This window comes from Ochotona curzoniae, unplaced genomic scaffold (genome assembly GCF_017591425.1).
Source record: "Ochotona curzoniae isolate NIBS_2020 unplaced genomic scaffold, NIBS_Ocur_1.0 patch134, whole genome shotgun sequence".
NCBI lineage: Eukaryota > Metazoa > Chordata > Mammalia > Lagomorpha > Ochotonidae > Ochotona > Ochotona curzoniae.
Genome location: NW_024466678.1, coordinates 23,493 through 44,328, shown reverse-complemented (window position 1 = coordinate 44,328; position 20,836 = coordinate 23,493). Strand labels below are relative to the sequence as shown.

At 48.5% G+C, this 20,836-nt stretch overlaps 1 protein-coding gene across 1 annotated transcript in view; it reads right to left on the bottom strand.

The window, feature by feature from the left end:
* Positions 1-282: 282 nt before the first annotated feature.
* LOC121166356 (transcription factor 7-like 2) overlaps positions 283-20,836 on the bottom strand; it is a 34,078-nt gene continuing 13,524 nt past the window's right edge. The window contains exons 4-11 of the mRNA XM_040995501.1: positions 19,826-19,912; positions 14,050-14,175; positions 13,331-13,490; positions 12,887-12,994; positions 8,508-8,556; positions 7,879-7,929; positions 6,555-6,627; positions 283-1,024 (exon numbers count right to left, since the gene is read on the bottom strand). Coding sequence (XP_040851435.1) covers positions 601-1,024; positions 6,555-6,627; positions 7,879-7,929; positions 8,508-8,556; positions 12,887-12,994; positions 13,331-13,490; positions 14,050-14,175; positions 19,826-19,912 — 1,078 coding nt within the window. The 3' untranslated portion in view covers positions 283-600. The remainder of the gene's footprint in view (positions 1,025-6,554; positions 6,628-7,878; positions 7,930-8,507; positions 8,557-12,886; positions 12,995-13,330; positions 13,491-14,049; positions 14,176-19,825; positions 19,913-20,836) is intronic.

The following is a 20,836-nucleotide window of genomic DNA, read 5'->3' as shown; positions in this document are numbered from 1 at the left end:
AGAATGACACCTGGAGCAAGGTACATGAACACATTTTAGCCTTTTGTTTCTGTACATTTAAACAATAACAAGGAACATCACAATAAAAGTTGTTTCACATGGGGGGCGGGAAGGAAAAACAAAATAAGGTAATGGCACTGCAGTCGTGCGCTTGTGGTGTAAAAACCAGATGTAAAATGATTGGTTCGCAAGCTCATATTTACTACAAATAATACAGAACCAACTCCTTCTGGAGGGCTGCTTCAATCGCTTCCTCTTTTTTTTTTCCTTTTCATTTTTTTCAATCAGTCTTTTAAAACTAAGCTACCCAAACTACATAACAGTTATGTATATATATATTTATATATATATATTTTAAACGCTACAAAGACTTTCAACAGCTGTTGATAAAAATTTTGGTAGAATTATGAGGTTCTTCTCTCATCTACATATTTAAAAGGAGAAATTGAAATAAGAATGGGTCAAATATTGACCAATGAACTCGATAAACATCAACTCATGTAGCCACGTGGCACAAAATCAAAAGTACAAAACGAAACCTGTCGAGTAGGGGGGAGGGGAAGCAAAACCATTGGAAGCACGCGACAAAGAAGCTCAAAGTTACTCTAACGACTTGGTGACAAGGGAGAGAGGCTGGGGCTGGGTCCCGGCCAACGAGCTGTGGGAATGTAAGGAAGATGTTGACGGCTGTGCGAGCGATGACGAGGGGACAATGGGCGGCTGCAGGGCGGCAGGTGGCAGGTCCAGAGCCCCGTTGGGACAGAGGGCGGAGGCCTTGCCATGGGCGGCCTCGGCCAGCAGGAGCGCGGGCGGCGGAGGCATCATCGCCAGGTGGGCCAGGGGGTCAGGCTTCAGGGACAGCGAGAGCGGCTGAGTCTGTTCAGTCTGTGACTTGGCGTCTCGGGGAGGGGAGCCTAGCAGGTGCGGGGATGGGGGTGGCGAGTCTAGTAGGCTTCCATCTGAAGAGGGGGGGCTGAGGCAGCTGCCTTCACCTTGTATGTAGCGAACGCACTTTTTTTTTCTCCTAGAAACAGGGGGAGAGAGTTCTCTGTGAATACAGGGCAGAGATGCGAAGGCAGAGTTATCTACAACTCTAGGTCAAGTTCAAGTCCCTTACAGATGCCCCACATCGCGGCATGCCCAGTGGTCTGGAACAATTTAAAGTGGCGTTGCCCATCTGAGCAGCCTGTTCTGGCAAACAAAATATGAAAGAATTCAAACTCTCTAGCTGCTCCCCAGACATTCTCCTCTATGACCTCGTCCCCGGCCCCACCCCTGCCCAGGTGTTAAGTTGGCAGACGAAAGGGTGTCACCTGCAGACAGGTGCCACCAGTTTGCCAGAAAATGTCAAGTCCCAACAGAGATGAACTGAGAAGTTTCTTGGTTCCTCTTCTGGCCTAGACACATTCCCCCTCCTCCAATTCTCCCATCACGCTGCCTTTCCCCTCCCCACTCCATCCCAATGATTTGCGTGTGTTTCAAAGAGAAAGAGCTCCTTCCCCAGCCACCTCTTTATCAATAGGAAACTCTCAAAATTGCTGGCTGTGAAGCCCACACAGCTGAAGGCAGTGAGAGCGAGAGGCTTAAAGGTTTTAACCACCACCACCACCACCACCACCACCACCACCACCACCACCGTGAGCCTGCTGGCGCCCAGAGAGCTTGCGGGCTTGTCTGTTCAGAACCGCACCAAATCAAGAGATCAGAATCGGGGCGGGGGAGAAGGGAGGAGGAGGGGAAACGAAACTAAAACAAAAATGAACTCAAAAAACAGAAACCAAAAGAAAACCAAAAAAGAAAAGTAAAACCACCAAAAACAGGTAGAAGAGGATAAACAAAGGTGGGGGAGGGGGAAGAATAAGAAAAAAACAGAAAAATGATCCAAAGGAACGAGAATAACTGGTTGTATGGCCTGCAGGATGTGGATTAAATTCAGATCCAAACTCAAGTTTTGGTTTTGGCTTTTTTTGGGGGGGGGGATGGGGAGGAAGGATATTGGGGGCTTGCCCTCCCGTGCCCCACAGGTGAGAGGGTTTGGGAGGGGAGACACGGGAATGGGTTGATGGGGGCACCCTGCCCTTGTTACTATGCTGAGGCTGACTCTCAAAGGGAAGGGACAAAGAAGAAACGCCAGGGAATCTCTCAGGGGCCTCCCTGGTTTGGGGTTGCCGTGAGTGCTGCTGGAACCACCAAGACTCATTTTATTCCATATACGCAGAATCTGCCATCGTGCACCACCCATTTATGTAAGAAACATGAACGAGGGTTTCAGAGCCTCCCTTGCCGATCGGGAAAGGACAAAGTCAGGGAAAATCCACTCAAGCAATTGAGTGTGGGACCTCAGAGCCTCTCCTGCCATCACTCCCGGTCTGATGGGGTTGCCTTTGGTAGGAAAGGTGATCCTGAGATCAACCCCATTAATGCCATAAAAATCATGCAGATCCAGGGAAATTGCCCGTCAAAGGACCCTGAGGACACTGTCTGAGCCACGGCTGGCAGCGTGCCCGTCTGAGAACAGCTGAGTCAGAGCTGGCCAGCTTCCGACCCCTGGAGAAGACAGAGACACTGCCTCCGGGAAGGCTCCCTGCAGTCACCTGATGGCTGCACTTGGAAAGGAAGGGGGTGTGTAGAGTTCTCCTTCTCTCTCCTGTGACTGCCCTGGTGCCCGGGGCATGGACTGGGCAAGATGGCAGGAGGGGATAGCAGGGGAAGGAAGAGGGGGAAGGGAACATGCTTGGTCCTCTCTGCCTTCCAGAGGCTAAGACCTATTGGGGTGAAGGCCTCAAGGGGACCTGTGGCCCCCCGGTTCAGAAGGAACTCAAGGGAGCAGGGGGCAGCCTCTTCTTGCCCTCAAATGTGGCAGCAGTCCTTTCTGTGCTTGGGACAGATTAAAGAAGACCAAGCCTTCTGCTCCTACCCCAGAAACCAAGATAAATAATGATGGCTCTCAAGAGTTTTAAACCACCTTAGCCTGCAGATCAAAACATGCTCCAAAAACTAGGATATCCATGCATTGTAATGATGGGGCAGGGATGGGGGAGGGTGTATGCACAACCAAGAAAGCAATGGGTGAGAAGAGAGAGGACAGGAAAGGGAGAAAAGAGATGGGGGAGGGGAACACACGTGGGGAGACAAGGGGGAGACAACACCAAGCAGCACGTCTCATGCTATGTGAGCGCAGAGCAAAGAAAGGCGGGAAAATAGCTTGGTGGGCTCCGAACAGAATCTGGCTTCAATGTCCTGCAATGCAGCACCAATGGCACCCCGGGTGGTGAGCCAGGAGCCCCGACTGGCCAGGAGCATCTCCTGAGCTAGGGGGCATGTTGTACCAGGGACAGAGACTGAAGACAGAACCCAGCACCTCCCAGCCTATGGGTGACAGGCAGTTGGAACATATATTTCTGACAAGTCAGAAAATGCCTGGGCTTGCACCTTGCCTGCTTTCTTTATTTTTCAAAAGCACATTTTATCTTATTGATTTTAGCATGAAGCCAGTCGTGGCCGGGGCAAAGGTCGAGGGGGGAAGGGACAGGTAACTTCTGGTACAAAACTCTGCCTCGTGTCACCACCTTGTCACTGGACTCCTCCTGGGCAGGGGAGCAATTAGTCAGAATTGCATTCTTAGCTGCCACAGGTTTCTTCTGAACTCCCTTGTCCATTTTGGACCTGTGCCTTTAAAGGCCAGTGGAAATGCATATTCCAGCACCTTGACAATATGAAAACCTATGGGGGAGAACATGATCAATGGAACACTCTTAGGGTGCTGTGGCTGGAAAGCAAATTGGGGAGCCCCTGTGGATTCTTATGGCATTGATAAGGCTGCCGGAAGTCAGCTCCCTCCACCAAGCTGCATGGAGGTAACTATTTCCCCAAACACAAAGAGGCTATAAAGGCGTGGGCTTGGCAACCTTCCCCCCAAGCTCCCCTCCTTAAATATCAAGAAGATTCTGGTTCTAGAGCAAGACTCCATCACACCCGTGGGACACTTTTTCCGGTCAATGTCAGCAATAACTTCCAGAAAAGAGGGTGGGGTGGGAAGGAAGCCACGTGACTTGCAGCATTTACTCCCAGAACAAACTGGAGTCATGGAGCAGTTCTCACTAGCACGAGCAGAACCAACCCACCAGGGTGCCTCAGCCAGCCTCTCAGGGAACTGGTGGGCACCTGGACAGGGGAAAAGTCCTCTCCTGCGAGTGGTCCCTGTGGTGAGCTACCCAACTGCGGGAGTCAGGACCGGGCGCCACAGCGCACATAGAAAATGCCAACAAAGCCACTGCCTGCAGAAACAGAGCAGTCTGGCTCATACAAAGGAACCCCCTGAATGGCCTTCATCAACTTGGTCACAAAATTCCCTTCCACTATCCAGAGAAGGCTCTCGGTGGAGGAGGGCAGGGGATGACTGCACTTGAAGACATCTGTCACACATCCTTGGGAACTCTGCCATCTCACACAGGGACCAGGACGTTCCTTCCTGCTCTTCGCGTCCACCGAAGACCTTGGGTCCCTCACTCCACAGGCAGGGGGCCCGCCTGTAGTGGTCCCGCTCCGAAAGGACCCTAGAGCCCTGTCTGTCCTAAGGCTCTGGCGTGGTGAAGGCAGGGCATGTCACCAATCCCTCGAGCTAGCATCTGAGAGGGAGGGCGGAGACACAGGAGACTCGGGGGCATGCACATGATGGGATGAACATCTGATCTAACGTCTAGACACGGAGCACATGGCAAAGGCATGGAGGAGAGGGACACGTGACAAGGGAAGCATTACAAACAGGGAAGCGTGTCTGGGGGAGTTGAGATACCTACCATCATAATATTCCAAATTCAAAGACTGCTTGTATCAGAACAAAGAAACAACAAAATTTAACCAAAGGTGGTCATTAAAGGAGAGGAAATGGAATGGGATTACTAAGGGGATTCCCTCCACCAGGAAGGCAGTATTGACACCTTCCCAGAGTGGAAGGAAACCTATGGTGGAACATAGCTGCTTATATGGGACGCTTCTGAGTGTTCTGATTGGATGTGGAACCCATGCTCCACATACACACAAACGCACGCACACACATACACAGATGCATGTGTGCGTGTGTATGTGAGTATATATGTGTGTGGGTTTCTAGTGCTGCAGGCCTAGCAATATGCAATGGGTGACTGCTTGCAGCCCTTCAAAGCTGGTGCATGCCATTCAATGCCACGCTTCTTTTTCAGCACTGTAAAACAAGGTTGGCTAACCAAGCTCCTCTGAATAGAGACGTGTGTGGTTTTTAAACATGATGCAAATCTAAAGAGGAGGAGGAGGAGGGAAGAAAAAAAATAAATAAATAAAGCCTGCCCCAGAGCACTTCTCCGAGTGACATGAGTCCATGTGCAGGGGAATGCTGTCGCTGCCAACCTTGCACTTGCTCACTCAGCCCCTGGGCAAGGGTGGTCCTCTACGCTCAGGCTGTGGGCCACCGAGCTGCTCACGGGACAGGGGCCAGCGCCTGTCCTCTATCTAAGGCCATAATCTCAGTCCCACCACCAGGGGTACATTATTCCAAAGATTGGGGGGAGCTGGGGGTGTAACTGCAGGGGAGAGAGAGAAGCGAAAGCTGGGGCCAGAGGGAAGGACATGGCATAAAATCAGCGAGGGAATCTTTAAGAGTTAGGATCATTAGTCATTGATGCCAGTGAGGGAAGCAGACGGGAGCAAGGTCAAATCGAATGGTCACACGCTAAGGCAACGGAAGGACAGAAGGCTGATTTTCCCAGAGGCCTCGCAGTGGAAGTATACCTGCACGGCTTGCACCATAAAGTCTGTCTGTCAAGCCCGAACAGTGCCCGACACTTCTTTGGAGTATTTGCATCTGTTAGCATAAGGTAAACACAAAAAAATACAACACAATGGTGGGTTGTGCGAGCTCAGTTGGACGTGAACTCTCAGCTACGGCTGACTTCTCTTCTACATCTCCTCGGCACTACACGGTAACCATCCCCTCACCGAGCACGTGAAAGGGGAGGGCTGCTAGGAGTCAAACGCAAAACAAAACAGAACAAAATAAAACGAGAAAACACGCACACAAGAAAACAACAATCAGAAACCAAACATCAACAATGAAAACCAAAACAACAAAACCAAAAAAAAAAAAAGAGCCAAAATAATCATAATCATAACCATAATAACCTAAAAAACAAAAAAACAAACCAAACCAAAAACCAGAAAGAGTAGAGAAGGGAAGAAGGTGACGTCAGTTGCTTCTACCTAGGCCAGGAGGACCGTCCCGGGCTGTCCCAGGAAGGGGTGGGGGGTTGGCAGGCAACATTCCCCGGGAGAGGGCGCTGGCGGGGGCTCGCTGGCACTGCCCCGGGAGGCACGGACGATGCTGTTTTACAGTGGCATTTTGGCAGCAGCAGTGGGAGCAGAAGCACGTCCCTTACAGAGCCCGTCTGCTCGGCAGTGTCCCATTCCCTCGTGTCCCCTAAGATCCACACACAGAGCTACAAAGCAACAGGCCAGAGAGGGGGAAGGGATGGCAGAGACCAGCTGCAAACCAGCACAGCGCATCTGGGAGCTATACACACCTGCAAGGGCCGCACCAGTTATTCTGTTGATCAAGGCCAAAGCGCGCTCGGCATTTCTTAGGAGCGCTCAGGTCTGAATGAGTTCAAGAGAGAAGCGAGCAGAGGTGGGAGAGAGGGAGAGGGAGAGAGAGAGAGAGAAAGGAGAGGAGGAGAGAGGGAGGGAGGGGGGGAGAGAAAGATACAAATAAGAAAAAATAAAAAAATAAAAAAGGGAATAAATCAATGACCTGGTTACTAATTTGCAAAATATTGACGTTCTTTTTTTAAAACTTTCTTTAATTAAAAAAAAAAGGTAAAAATCACATTCTTATTAAACTTGTGAAATTAGCTGTTGCAAATAAAGCTGCAGTATCCCTTCTTTAAGGACTGTCTCTAGATTCAATTTGAGTTGACAAAAGGAAGTTAAAATCCTGAAGAACTTGTCATTAATTTTTATCATTTAATTTTGCTTTCCCCCTTTTTTTTTTCTCTCTCTCTCAATTTGTTTTTTCGTATAGAAGAAAATAAAGCGGAGGGAATTAAGTTTGTAACATGCTCTTTTCTTCTCAGATTACAATAGTTTTTAAAAAAGGAAAAAAAAAAAAAAACCAAACCACAAATAAAAACAGAACAAAATGAAACAGAAAGAAATAAAGAAAGAAAAGGGTTGTGGTACTGGGATATTGCAGCTTTTGGACTGTTCACCTTTTCTGTATTATCCCTTTTCATTAATATTAAGAGAGGAACAGATGAGGATAGCACGGCTGTGTGGATGAGCTGTTAGTGGGGAGTTCACAGCAGCAGATACGCAGGCACAGTCAGTACAATGCTAGTGGATTTGCAAATTATGAGCAGAAAAGCAAAAGGAAGGGAAAAAAAAACTAAAATAACAAAAAGCAAAGGAAAAAATAATCATACTGCGGATGCATGCTAGCGTGAGAAAACTTAGTGGGAGCGATGAAAAAATGCCATTAGATTAAGGAGGTTTATTACTGAATTCCTTCCATTGGCGTGGATTTTTTTTTTTTTACCAGTCTCTTTTAAAGAAATACTGCATATTCAATTTGCACAGTTAGTTCAACTCTAAATCACTGTCATCACTGCTTAAACAACTTTTATGGGAAAAATAAATAAATAAACGAAACGAAAGTTACAACTTAAAAAAAAAAAAAGCAACCAAAGCAACTGAAAAAAAAATTCTACTGAAACATACAAAACCGTGTAGATGGTCATTTTAAAGAATGTTTAAATGTCATACGTGTTTAATGTTAATAAAACTATCATGGCAAGAAAAACTAAAAAACAGTTTATCAACTATTTTAATGACTCAAAATGACATTAGCACCTGTAATCGGAGGAAGTGAAAGGCAAGGATTTAGGAAACATTCGCTGTGTTCTGAAAAAAAAGAACAAATTATACAAAGCCTTCAAAATGGTTGTTTGATTGTCAAAGCCTGGTCTGAGATTGCCTATGCAGTATTTCTAATTTCCTCTACAGAATGACAAACCTCCTTAATTTAAATATGGGGTGCAATTTACCACTGTAAAGGCATGCATCAGAACATTCAGGAACAGCCCGTTAATACCAAACGCTCACACGTACCCCCTCCTGCACCCCTGAGCCCCCTTCGCACCCCTTCTCAGACACATTCAAAACAAGCAGACGGAATCAACCCAGCCTAGGCATGCCTACCGCTGGCTCTCCAGTTACAGGCTTTGCAGAAGTTATTTAAAAACACATTCCACTAGAATTACAATGTGCTTTTCATGCAACAATGAATGTTACTAGCTTTAAAAGGGCAGTCATGAAGCAATTAATTAAAATGCATAAACAAACAAACAAAAAAGGCTGGCTAAGATGGGCTCCCACACAATGTCCTGGCCTTGAATGTCTCCTGCCTGCCCCAGATGGGTGCCTAAGGTCAGGGAGCGGTCCTCAGCCCACTGTGCCTTCCTCCATCCTGAGTCACTTACCATTCGTCTCTCCCGGCTGTTTGTCCCTTTTCCTCTTCTTCTTCTTCCCCTACGTGAACAGATAAAATAGGCAATTATTTCAAGAAAGGCAGCAGGGCGGGAGTCCATCCACATCCACCCTCACAGTCTGTCTGACCTCTAACCCTTCAATGCACATGCGCTTGAGCTGGGCTCTAACTGGACATGAACAGGTACCTTCATGGCGTGAAGCCAATGAACAAGGAAAGGCTCATCTACTCACAGATCTCCCGCTATTTTCAAACCTGACCAGGGCATCCACTTACACAAATGGGAAGGAAGGGGGAGAGCTGGAAAGAACCAGGCGGGGAGGAGTGGAGACAGCGTTGGCAGCAGCCTGGGGGCCTGCCCCGGAAAACAGGTGCACACAGCCATGGGCCCCCGGCAGGGAGAGCCACTCAGCCTGTGCCACTCGACTAGCCATCTGTCCCTCTTCCACAGGAAGAGAACAAAAGCTTTGGGTGGGTTTCTCACAGAGCTCTAGTGCAGGCCCGGCTTTTAAAAGGCAAAGACAGTAGAGTTGAGCTAGGAATCATCTGGGTTCCTGGCACATCTGCTGGGTAGGGATGGCCCCTCCACTCTCATCTTACACAGATGCTACTATGCGGACAGTGGGCTACCTCATCATAAAACCACCAAGGGCTCACTGACAAAATGTCACTGAGATGCACCTGCCAAACCTCACAGCCAACCTACTTGCAACACGCTTGGCACACCTAACCAACCTGCAACTGTGCCATCAAGCACACAGACCATTTTATAATAGTGTTGATTGGGTCAGGTTGTATTTGGGGTATTTTATGGAGAGTGATGGAACATTTGCATGGTTCTGTTAACCACTGTGAAGTTAGAAAACTCAGAGGCTTGACCATCCAAAGCTGGAGGAGGGAGGCATCTGTGTTAGGAGCAATGGTGATTTGTGGAGCATGTCCACGCAACAAGGCTCACCTGTGAGTGTGCTACACAGACTGGCTCTTTTCCTCCACCCTGCAATCTAGTCAACTATGACTATTCCCATTTTACAGACTGTTCAACTGGCCCAGGAAGCTAGGTAACTTTCCTGATCCTGCACAGAACTCAAGCACAGAATGCTTGCTCCTCTGACTAAATTGTGTCCCCCACCCCCCCTCGCTTGAAAAGCAGAGATGCACACAGGAGATCTTCCATCTCCCTATTCATTCCCCAGATGCTGACAACAGCTGGGGCTGGGCCAGACAGGAGTCACAAACCTGGAATCAACCTGTGTCTCCTATGGGAGTGGCTGGGACCCAAGTACTCGAGCTACCAACAGCTGCTCCCCAAGGTGCACCTTAGCAGGAAGCTGGGACCAGAAGCTAGGTCAGGATTCCAGACCAGGTGCCTCATTAGAGGATGCACAGGTCCCTAAAGCTGTCATTTTTTTAAATTAAAAATTTATTGGCCTTGATATGGTTCTGTAGGTACAGGCCTTCGCTTGAAGAGTCTTACAGCAAGCCAAGATCAGCACCAAACACAAAAGGTTCCTAGTAGCTACAACACTTGAGAATGGGCTGGCTCCATAGGAACCCTCAGCAGGAGGATGTCACAGAGCCCTTGCTCCATCCGGGGCCTAGGACACCTGAAAAGTAACTTTGTCCACATGCTCCTGTTTGGATATGCTCCTTGGTAGGTCATTTCTTTGGTTTAAATGCATTTTTAAAAAATTTATTTCAAAGGCAGAGCTACAGGAAGAAGGTGCAGATAGAGTGTGTGTACACAAAAGGGGGGGGGAAGTGGCAGGAGGGAGGGAGGAGGTAAGAGAGAGAAAGAAAGAGAGGGAGAGAGAGAGAGAGAGAGAGAGAGAGCGCGACAAATCTTCCATCTGCCATCTCACTCTCCTAATGGCCACAAGAGCTGGGGCTGTGCCAGGCCAAAGCCAGGAGCTTAGGGCTTCTTCAGGGTCTCACATGTGGGTGCAGGGGCCCAAGCACTTGGGTCATCTTCTGCTACTTTCCTAGGTCATTCATGAGCAGAGATACAACCTGCTACACTCCAACACCAGCCTCTTGAAGGAGCTTTCAGTGCCTTGTCATCAGGCCTGAGTCTCACGAGCCTGCAGCACCTTGTTTTCATGTGTGTGGCTCCTCCATGTCAGGAGCCAAGTGCTGCCTGGCTGGCTCGGGGCAGGCATGAGGGCCTTCTAGTCTCAGGTGATTCAGACAGCTCAAGTGGAAGCTCAACTGGGCAGAACGCGCCCAGGACCCAGGGCTGTCGGCAGCTACACACACCAAAAGGGCACACACTGCTTGCCCTTTTCTAGTCCTTGCAATCTATTTGGAAGGCACCCAGAGGCTCCCTTGTCCATGGGAAGCCACAGGTGGCTGAACAAAGTACTATTTAGACACAAAGCTCTTGGAGAACAGAGACAAGTGGTAGCAGAAAAAAGAGAGGAAGAATAGTTCCCACAAGTTAGTGAAGATGGGGGTGAGTCTTAAGGGAGGTAGACACCCCACTGCCTGTCCACCAGAAACTAAAGAAAGAAGAGACCTTGGAGTAGGTATTTTAGATTGGTGGGTTATAAAACCCGTATTGGTGTCCCGTATTGGTGCGCCTGGAACTGAGCTCTAACTCCAGTTCCCAGCTTCAGCTTCCTGCTAATGCAGACCTGGGAGGCCAATTACGGCTCAAATAATTCATTTTTGCCACTCACATGGCAGACCTGCGTGTGCAGCCGCTGGCTCTAGCCCAACTCCAGCCATGACAGCATCTGGTGAGCGAACCAGGGGATGGGAGCTCTGGCTGCCTCTGTTGCTCAAGACCCAAATGGGACTGTTTTTACTTAAATTCTGCTTTTGTTCCCACTTGGCTAGAAGAGCAGGATGTGAAAAAGGCCAGGAGTCAACTCAGGAGGAATTTTCCAAAAACCCTATCTGGACTTAACAACAACCAGTTATTATCTGAACTCCTGTGTTGAGTTGCATAACAAGAAATACTAACAGGTTTCCACCACAGTCAAATCCACAAAAGCCTCAATTCTCTGATTCTTGCCCTCCTCCTCCCACCCCCGACTGCTTTCTGGGACACAGAAGGAAGGAGGGAGGGAGCGTGTGTTCATACGCAGGTGCAGCAGGTTCTTCTGAAAGGAACATTCTAAGACCAGATAAACTTCCACCACATCTATATGCTCAAGTCCCAAGAGTCCCTTTACAACGCCACCAAGTTACCTTTGGGACAGAAAACGGAGCCAAAGACACTGCGGGTGCCCTGCAGACCTTGATTTTATAGGATGCCTCTGGTGACACTCTGTCTAAATGGCTTTTAGGCAGGGCCAAAACGGCTTTCTTTTATGGCTCCCACAAAGCCAGGCCTGTGTGTTCGTGGCGCTCTCACCCCGCACAACTCCAGGGGGCACCATTCATAGAGTGCAGAACAAATGGTGTGCATCCTCTGCAGCTGTGCCATGTGTGCCCTGCACGGCTGTCCGTGAAGGCCCCTTGACCGACCTCCTCTGGGCTTGCACTGAGGCAAGAGGGGAGGGGCAGGCTCCCTTCACAAAATCCAGTGCCATCTTGTTAAAAATTTGGGCAAAGCAAGAGGTGTGCCATCCCTCTCAAGGACTTGAGTTCATGGGCTAAGGCAGGACAAGAAGAAAACAGCAGGTTTGTGGCAGGAGAAATGTGGGAGTCAGAACACGGGCAATCCTACTGTCTTCAGATACCTAGGAGAGGAACTTGGGCAAAGCCTGCAGCCAGCACAGAGCTCACCAACACAAACCATTCTCTACCCCTATAGGGCCCACACCTGTTTCCTCCATCTTTCCAAAGGACAACTTCCTGTGGCTGTTTCCAGGAGTATTTTCATCACACCCCTCTCTGGATGAACTGGGCTGCCAACTTCTGTGTCATATAGCATAAGGCAACACCTTTGTTTTTCTTCTTTTGAAAGGCGCAGGCCCTGCCAGAACTCTCATGAAGAAGGAAACTCCTTCCTTCCAGCTGTAACCCCTAGCCTTCCTGCTGAGGCCACTCCACACTGCCAACAAGCTTGGAGAACCTCATCTGGAATTCAAGTTTGTCCAGGTCAATATTATAGCCCCATCTCTTCTAAAATGTGGGCAAGCAGGTATGGACAACACCAAATTCATGCCATAGGTCCCAAGCTGGAACACTGGACACCAGCCTCCTCTCTCTTCCTTGAATAACTGACATGTGCTGACAGCACCAACTGGAAGCCAAGGTGAGATGCTGCAGTTGGGGTACGGGCAGGCTGTGAACAGGCTCAGAGGCAGGCAGGACTGAAGGGTGCAGAGGCCTGGTTCAGGTGGGCAGTGACCCTGCTCTCTGTCCACACAGACACACACAACATCTCTGGGACAAAAGTTCTACAGAGAATGATCCACCTACATAGTTATCCCGTGCGGACCAGCCTGGGTAGAGCTGCATGTGAAGCTGTCGCTCCTTCCGGGCCAGCTCGTAGTATTTCGCTTGTTCTTCTCTGGACAGAGCGTGCCACTGCAGGGGACAGTGGGGTGTGGGGAGAGAAAGATGCACAACAACATCACAACCTACACCACAGTGGTGAGGACCACAAATGACGCTTCCCCTCAGCCTGGGTCCCTCTGGGAGGGGGCAGTCTGCACTTCCCGTGAGCTGGCAGGGTGGGTCCTGGTCATCCATGTGGCTTTGCCCCCTATGGTCTGTGCCGTGGGGGGAGGAGAGGACGCAGCCTGAATCGGGGATGACCAGTCGAGAACTCCAAGGAAATGGGGACAGAAACATCTTTGCCCTGGGGGCCCACAGCCTCCTGGGCTGTCCTTGGGCTTCCCTTCCATGGAAGGGGTCACCTACCCTCCGCCCCAGGATCTGGTTGATGGCCGCGCTTTCTTTCAATGTGCACTCGGCAACGACCTTGGCTCTCATCTCCTTCATGTACAACATGAATGCGTTAAGAGGCTTCTTTATGTGGGGCTTCTTCTTCTCTTCTTCCTTTTTGGAGTCCTGATGCTTTCTGCAGAAGAAGCCCAACAGACAGACAGCCCTGTCAACCACCCCTAAGCCTCACTCCCACTCTTCTCCCCTTTCCCCTGCCCCCCTCCCCACCCCCAAAATAGAAGAAAACTAGCATGGGTGTGTGTGTGTGTGTGTGTAAGTGAGTGACAGGGTGAGGGTGAGGGTGGAGGCACAAAGCTTTGCGATCATGTCCTCAAGTGTCAGAAGCGACGAGGTATCCCAAGGCAGAGGGGAGGGTGTACTGGTGCTGGCTCCACCTCAGCACTCACAGGAGGCAGTCAGCAATGTTGTGACTTCTAGCTGAGCAATTGCAAATTCAGATACAAACAGACTTCTAGTCTAAGCCACAGTTGTAACAGCCAGCAAGACCCACCATCAAGTCCTTCATAGTCTTGATCCGGGAGCCCGTGGGTCTCGTGCGAACAATGATTGCTGATGTCAGACCATGCGAGGCCAGCCCCAGGCACAGCACCAGCAGCCCATGGCCTGAAGTTCCCGATCCGCAGCTGGCTGCCCACCACACCTCCCAGGAAAGCAGGCCCAAGGGTGGCACTTACGAGCTGTGGAGTGAGCCGACGTCACTCTGGGAGGATTCCTGTTTGACTGTTGGTGTGACTATGGCTGGGTGGGGAATGCCAGTGGTGTGTAGAGTGTGATGTGGTGGGACCATGTGGGGAGGGAACCTGGAAGACAGAAAGCTGTGTAAATCGTCAGAATCAAAATGAATGAATGAGGAGGGATGAGTACACACAATTCAAAAAAAAAAAACCCAGCACGTGGCACTCACATGAAAGTAACCCAAGGCATATGAAACCTGTCGGCATTAATTAGCGACAAATTAAACATAATGATTCTTATAATGCCATTAAAGCCAATGTTCTCCTTCATTATTGCTACTGACATGAGACATTACAATTTTTAACATCTTTAGCAAGAGACAAATTCAACTGATGTACTTGGGCGGAAAGGCGGGCTTGGACTACCTGCTGGAGCCCCACGTCCACGAGTGTTGGGAAGATGATTACAGACAGTTTCCCATGTCCCAGTCAGCTCCGAGGTGGAAGGGAAAATCCTGTGCTCCCACTGACAGTTACATGAAACATTAACGTGGCTGAACCAGGCACATGTACCCTGACAGTGCTGTGTGTGGTTCCTCAGGGTGATGGCATGCCATGGAAGCTGTTATTTTCCTCCTGTTGCTGAGCCCATTGTTGGACAGGAATGGGAGATGGTGAGACAGAACCATGGGGGGGAAATGCAAGTATTTTCCCATTTGGTTCCCATCCTGAGTCCAGTTTTTTTTTTAGGTCAGTTTGTTTCACTATGGGGAACGACCTGAAAACCACACTCAACCAAGCTTTAAATCCTGCCTATATATCCTTTCTCCCAAGTCACATTTATTTAATATACATCATTAAAAAGACTTCTCTATGAGAAGCAAGGTGGTAAAAGGAAGAAATGATACTGGCACTGTTCTTCAGGCCCTGAACTCGCATTTCCAAACCATGCAAATTAGCCGGGATACAAACAGCTAATTTCACACAATTTTTGGCCCATCTGGAACACAAAGACAACTGGAAGGAACAAATGTCTTTCAGAATTTGGGAAAGTCTTGGGAGTCACCTGACTTGCACTGGGTTTGCAGAATCATCACTCTTACAGGCATGTGTACCACCCAAGGGAGGGTGCACACCAAAAGGGCTGAATCGCACAAGAGACCACAATGCTGCCTCCTCTCCCAGCCTGGCCCAGTCACTGGGGTCAGCATCAGGGGAACCTGCAGCCTCACAGCTGCTACTTTTCTTTCTTTTTCTTTTGTTAAGATTTTTCTTCTTTGTTTTGAAAGAGTGATAGAACAAGAGATCTTCCATCTGCTGCTTCACTCCTCAGATGATTGCAATGGTCAGGAATGAACCATGTGGATAGCAGAGCCCTGAGTCCTTGAGCCATCTTCTACTGCTTTTCCAGACACATTAGCAGGCAGTGCTACCATGGGATGCTGGCCAGGACCGCTATGCCAAAACATTGGCTTCAACTATTTTTGGCAGGAGGGAGAGGGGGTGGTTAAAGATTTCTTTATGTTGAAAGTTAAAGTTACAGGCCCGGCGCGGTAGCGCAGTGGTTGAGGTCCTCGCCTTGCATGCCCGGGATCCCATATGGGCACTGGTTCTAATCCCGGCAGCCCCGCTTCCCATCCAGCTCCCTGCCTGTGGCCCGGGAAAGCAGTCGAGGACGGCCCAAAGCTTTGGGAACCTGCACCCACGTGGGAGACCCGGAAGAGGCTCCTGGCTTCGGATCGGCATAGCATCGACCGTTGTGCTCACTTGGGGAGTGAATCATCGACGGAAGATTTCTCTCTGTCTCTCCTCTCTGTATATCCACCTTTCCAATAAAAAAATAATAAAAATAAATCTTTAAAAAAAAAAAAAAGAAAGTTAAAGTTACAGAGAGAGAAGGAAAAACAGAGAGTAAGAGCATTGTCTTAATCTAAACCAAAAATGGTCCAACACAGCATCCATCTAAGAAATGGCAACCTCATTTGCCCTTTTGATGGTTTCTTCTGGTGGGAACTCGGGGTTCTAATGAGGTTTTATCAAGGCAATAATTTCAAACAGAATCCCATTTTCATTACAATTTAAAGTTAGTGTGAGTTGTACATTATGACGAGGTAGAGTATGATCATTTGCTACATGAGCACAATGTGCAAGGAACATCGGGACGGTGAACATTTCCATCGCTGTAATCCCTGTGCTGGGAACACTGTGCTCTTCCGGTTTCTTGCACAATTGGCTAAGGAACATGCTATGGTCACTCTCCCTGACACAGTAGCACTTCCTCCTCTCCTCAAACCAGATGTCCGTGTCCCAAACAAGTCCTCTATGCCCTCCCTGCACCTTTCCCAGCCCCGCTCAACTCTGTGCACTTACGGGGGCCTCAGGAGGCACCTACGTCCACAAGTTTCTTTCCAGATGTGGACTGAAGGTAGTTTTCCATTGAGCCAATGACACAAACACTCAGTTCACAACATTAAATTGAAGCACCAACTGAGTTTACCCAGACCAATAGAGCAAAAACAGGAGCAAGGAGCACTATCCATTTCCAAGTGCGGCCCAGAGCCACAGGCTGCCCCTGCCTAGTGCCTTCACAACTCCAACTTTGACGACAGTGACTGGATTCTTTAATAAGAACCGTGCAAGATGCTCAGAAAGGAGGAGAAAGGGCGAGAGAGAGACAGGTGGGGAAAAAACCTAAAAGCCAACCTTTTTTCCTCGAAGAAATGAAATCTGGAAAAGCAAGAGCTTCAGAGGCACCTGGGCTGCCACGTGATGCCCTGCCCCTTCTCACAGCTCAGAGGCCTCAGAGAAAACCCAGGCCAAGGGCATGTGCTCCTGGGAGGCCTTGGCTGAGGGGCTGGGTGGAGTGGCAGCTCTCATGCGGTTTAATGGCTTGACATTCCTCAAATACAGGTACTCCATGTTGCAGAGTGAGAGGATGGATACAGGTGGGAGAAGGAGATGGAGGGAGTGATGCAAGTGTGTGTGTGTGCCCATGTGAACATCTGTACATGCCAAATGCCACAGGCAGACAGCACAAGGGCAACACGCTCTGAGCGGGGGACAATCTTCCGGCAGAGCCACACAGATGCAAGACTTCCCGCTCCCCGGCCTGTGCTGGGGGGAGGGGGTGGGCAAGGATGTGTGGCAGAGGAAGAAGAGAATGTGCTAAGTGCACCTCTGCCTCAGAAATCCCTCTCTGCAGACAACTACTTCGCGAAATGCAATAAACACCCTAAAAATTCTAAGCAGCTCATTAGGTACCCCCGTCTGCTTTTATGGCTCCGAGCCAGAATATAATGATGAACCTTAACTTGTTAAGGACAACTAATTTTTGTTTCTGGCTGTCTCAGGGGCTTCTCTGGTGCTCACTCGCCCTCTCCTTCACTGTTGACACATTTCTGTTAACTGCATGTCATCTGCCGGCCTTGATTTTATGCACAAGCAGTAGGATGCATTTTCCTGTGCAACAATCCGGCTTTGAGTTGCATTAGGTTTGTCATTATTCTCTCATTTCCCCCCTTGCACTTGTAACATTTCATCTCTCCCTGCCTTATTTTTTGTGAGCCACGGTGCACCCACATTATGGTTTATACATGATCTCGCTCCCTTTGAAGCCGGCAGATTTCAGAGCCCGCTCTCGTCGGGAGAAGAGCCTTGCACCAATTTAGCAGGCTGAGGGCCCGGAGCTCCGACATCTCAATCTAAAGGGGGTCACAGGGTGGCACAAGTGAGTGTCAGCGAGAGCTGTTTAATTGCCAATCTAGGCTTCTCCATGGTGTTTAAAGTATAATGACCCATCACTTAATTCTGAGAAGTCCTGGCCCTGCTGCTGAATAGAATGAATATCAAAGGGTGTTCTGGAACAGGGCAAGCTGCCTACATTTGCTGTAACTGCCATAAGTATAATAGACCCATACTTCTGTCGTGCCATTACCACAATAATGTATTTAATTTGCTGTATACGCTTTTTAACTAGCTACCTTTCATAAGGCCTACCTGGGGAATCGGCCGCCTGGCCCCTCCCCCCGCCACACACCTCAATCCCCTAACCTTTCTTCTTCCCATGCCTGCCTTTCTTTCCGTCACCTCCTGCCCACCTAGGAACCACCTGCTCACCTCCTAATGATAATTCAATCGATAAGCTTAACCCCCCCAATCCCTATCCTGCGATTACTTCACCACTTTTAACCTCTGGAACGCACCGAATAAACAAACCTGACAAATAATCAGGTGCAACCCAGCGATGCCGGGGTGAAGGGGAGGATGGGAGGAGTGCGCCGTGGACTACCAGCTGCTCCGAGTGGAGCCGGCCCTCCTCCCAGGAGACCCCTCCTCCTTTCCCAGGCTCGGCGAGGCTGTGCTGATATTACATAATGGGCAGAAACCAGGGAACGTAGCATTTTCCCGCCTCACTTGTACTGGCGTGGATTATGGATGCGGACAATGTGCCACGTGTAGGACATGGATCTTTCTAATTACACGATACCCATGGCATGATCACCAACGCCAGACAGGCCACATTTCCTTTTCTCTTAAAAGAAGCAATTCCTATTCTTTCTCCCACCAGAAGCCACTGCTTTGTAAACAGGAGAAGAGGCATCTTGGCCCATCTTTCCAACCTGCTCTCTGGTTTTGGCTTTCCACGTTGCCCACAAAGATTGGGGGGTAGCATCCCTGCCTTGTAATGCATGCTAATTTAATTATGGGCCATCATCAAAATGGATTGGCTGTTTCAGCCCATCAGGAAAGTCTAAACCTCCACCGATTTAATTAACTTGACTGAAAATCAGATGAACAGAAAATAAAACTATCATTAGGAGCAATTAGTGACTACTTAAACATACTGCTGCCAACCAGTTTGCAAATAAACTAGCAGTCGCTGAAAAATTAGCCAGAATTAATTAGGGGGAGGAAACGAGAACACGGGGATGTGTGTGCAGGCCACACATGTACTCATACTGACGGCTTTCAATACAAGCACACATGAATGCAGACGTACACATGACCTTTCGTTTAAATGTTCAAAGATGCAGAGCCACACAGGCCAACACAATAGCCACCAGCCTCACGTGACTAGTCTGAATTGAGATGTGCTGGGTCAGATTAGGAAAAGTACAAAAAAAAAAAAAAAAAAAAAAAAAAAAAAAAAAAAGAACGTGAATATTTGGTAAAAGTTGGATGATGATGATGATGTCGAAGCAGTATTTTGGTTTACAGTTCTGGCTTGAGTATAAGAATATGCCACTATGAATAATTTCACTATTAAACTGGAAAAAAATGGCCACTATAAAATTTAAACTTTCCCATGTGGCTCCCATCATGCATGTCTCTACTGAAAGGTGGTGGGGGAGGGGTGGGTATGGCGAGGGGGGTGGGGTGGGATTGGCAAGCAGAGAATGCCCTTTGTTTTGACTTTGAGTCAGAAATTAAGCTTGAAAAGGTCAATCATCTATGCTAATACTCCTCTTTGTGTAATAATAAAACCATCTCCACAACAGAGAAATGAAAGCACCCCACACCTCGACAGCTTCTTCCTGCCACCTTAATTTCTTAAAATATGCTGTTCTATCGATGGACTCAAAACACCTCGACCCAGAAAGACATCGCTTACCTTGAGAGTTCAGGGCAATGTGTGAGTCTTTTCCAGAAATAAAGCTTAGCATCCCATGGGCTCTAGTGCCCCTCTTAGAACTAAACATGGCCTTAGCCCCCAGGTGGCCCCACAGCCACCAGAACACTAGAGAAGTTACTAGTGGTCCCAGGCCTTGGAACTCACCTGGACATGGAAGCATTGACGGTCAGAGCTGTGGGGTAGGGGTGTCTGAACCCTCCTGTCGTGATGGGGTACACGGGTTGACCTTGCCTACAAAGAAAGGGGTACAAAGTCAGAGACAGGCTATGAGGTCTGGAGGAGTGGGGGGGACAAGAAAAAAGAAGAAAAGGGAAAAGTTCTCTCTGCATAGTAAGCTTTATTCTCATTTGATCAGAACAAAAATCTTGGGGATTGTACAGGAAGGATCAAAGGGAAGAAACACAGAACAATTTGAATGCCATAAATCTGATAGGAATGGCTAATTAAATTTTATAACCTCTGCTTATGTCAATAGAGACCCTCTCCCCAAGCTGAAACTAGGTGTTTTGTTGTAATAATTAAAGGCGAAGTCTCGCTTGCTTTAATGGAGCCATCACACTAATTGAGGGCTACACATCCAAAGGAAAACAATAATGAATGTAAATTTATACCAAAATAAAGTACAGTGAATCAAAGGACTTCAGTTGCGCTTTGGGCCTCTTTCGGTATTTAGATCTCGGTGAGAAAACATTAAATTAACAGAGCTTAATTTGTAGCCTTTTGTCAAATTAACAAGTGTTGACAAGAGTTACCGGGGGGAGCGTCCCCAAGAAGAATTGTGGGTAACCAATAGACAATCACACCTCATTACAATAATTAAAAAATACAGCAACATGCAAAATAGCATCCTCATGAAAGACACACAACTTTCCCTGACAGAGGATTGTCTGAGTTGCTTCTTCCTTTTCATCTGGCCTTCAGACCTGTCCCCAGAAGCTGACTGGGGCAAATGGTGACTGCACAGGAATGGCCCCCGACTGGCTAAGAAGAAACGGGGGTCACAAGTTTGCATGTTCGTATTCCACAACAGCCCCCCACCAAAAAAATTGAAGACAAAGAAATGGAAACTATATTCGGGGTTGGTACTGAGCAGCAAGAGCTCATGCTGTCAAGTTTGTCTAACAATACAGCACAGTATTGAGTGCAAGGTGAAGA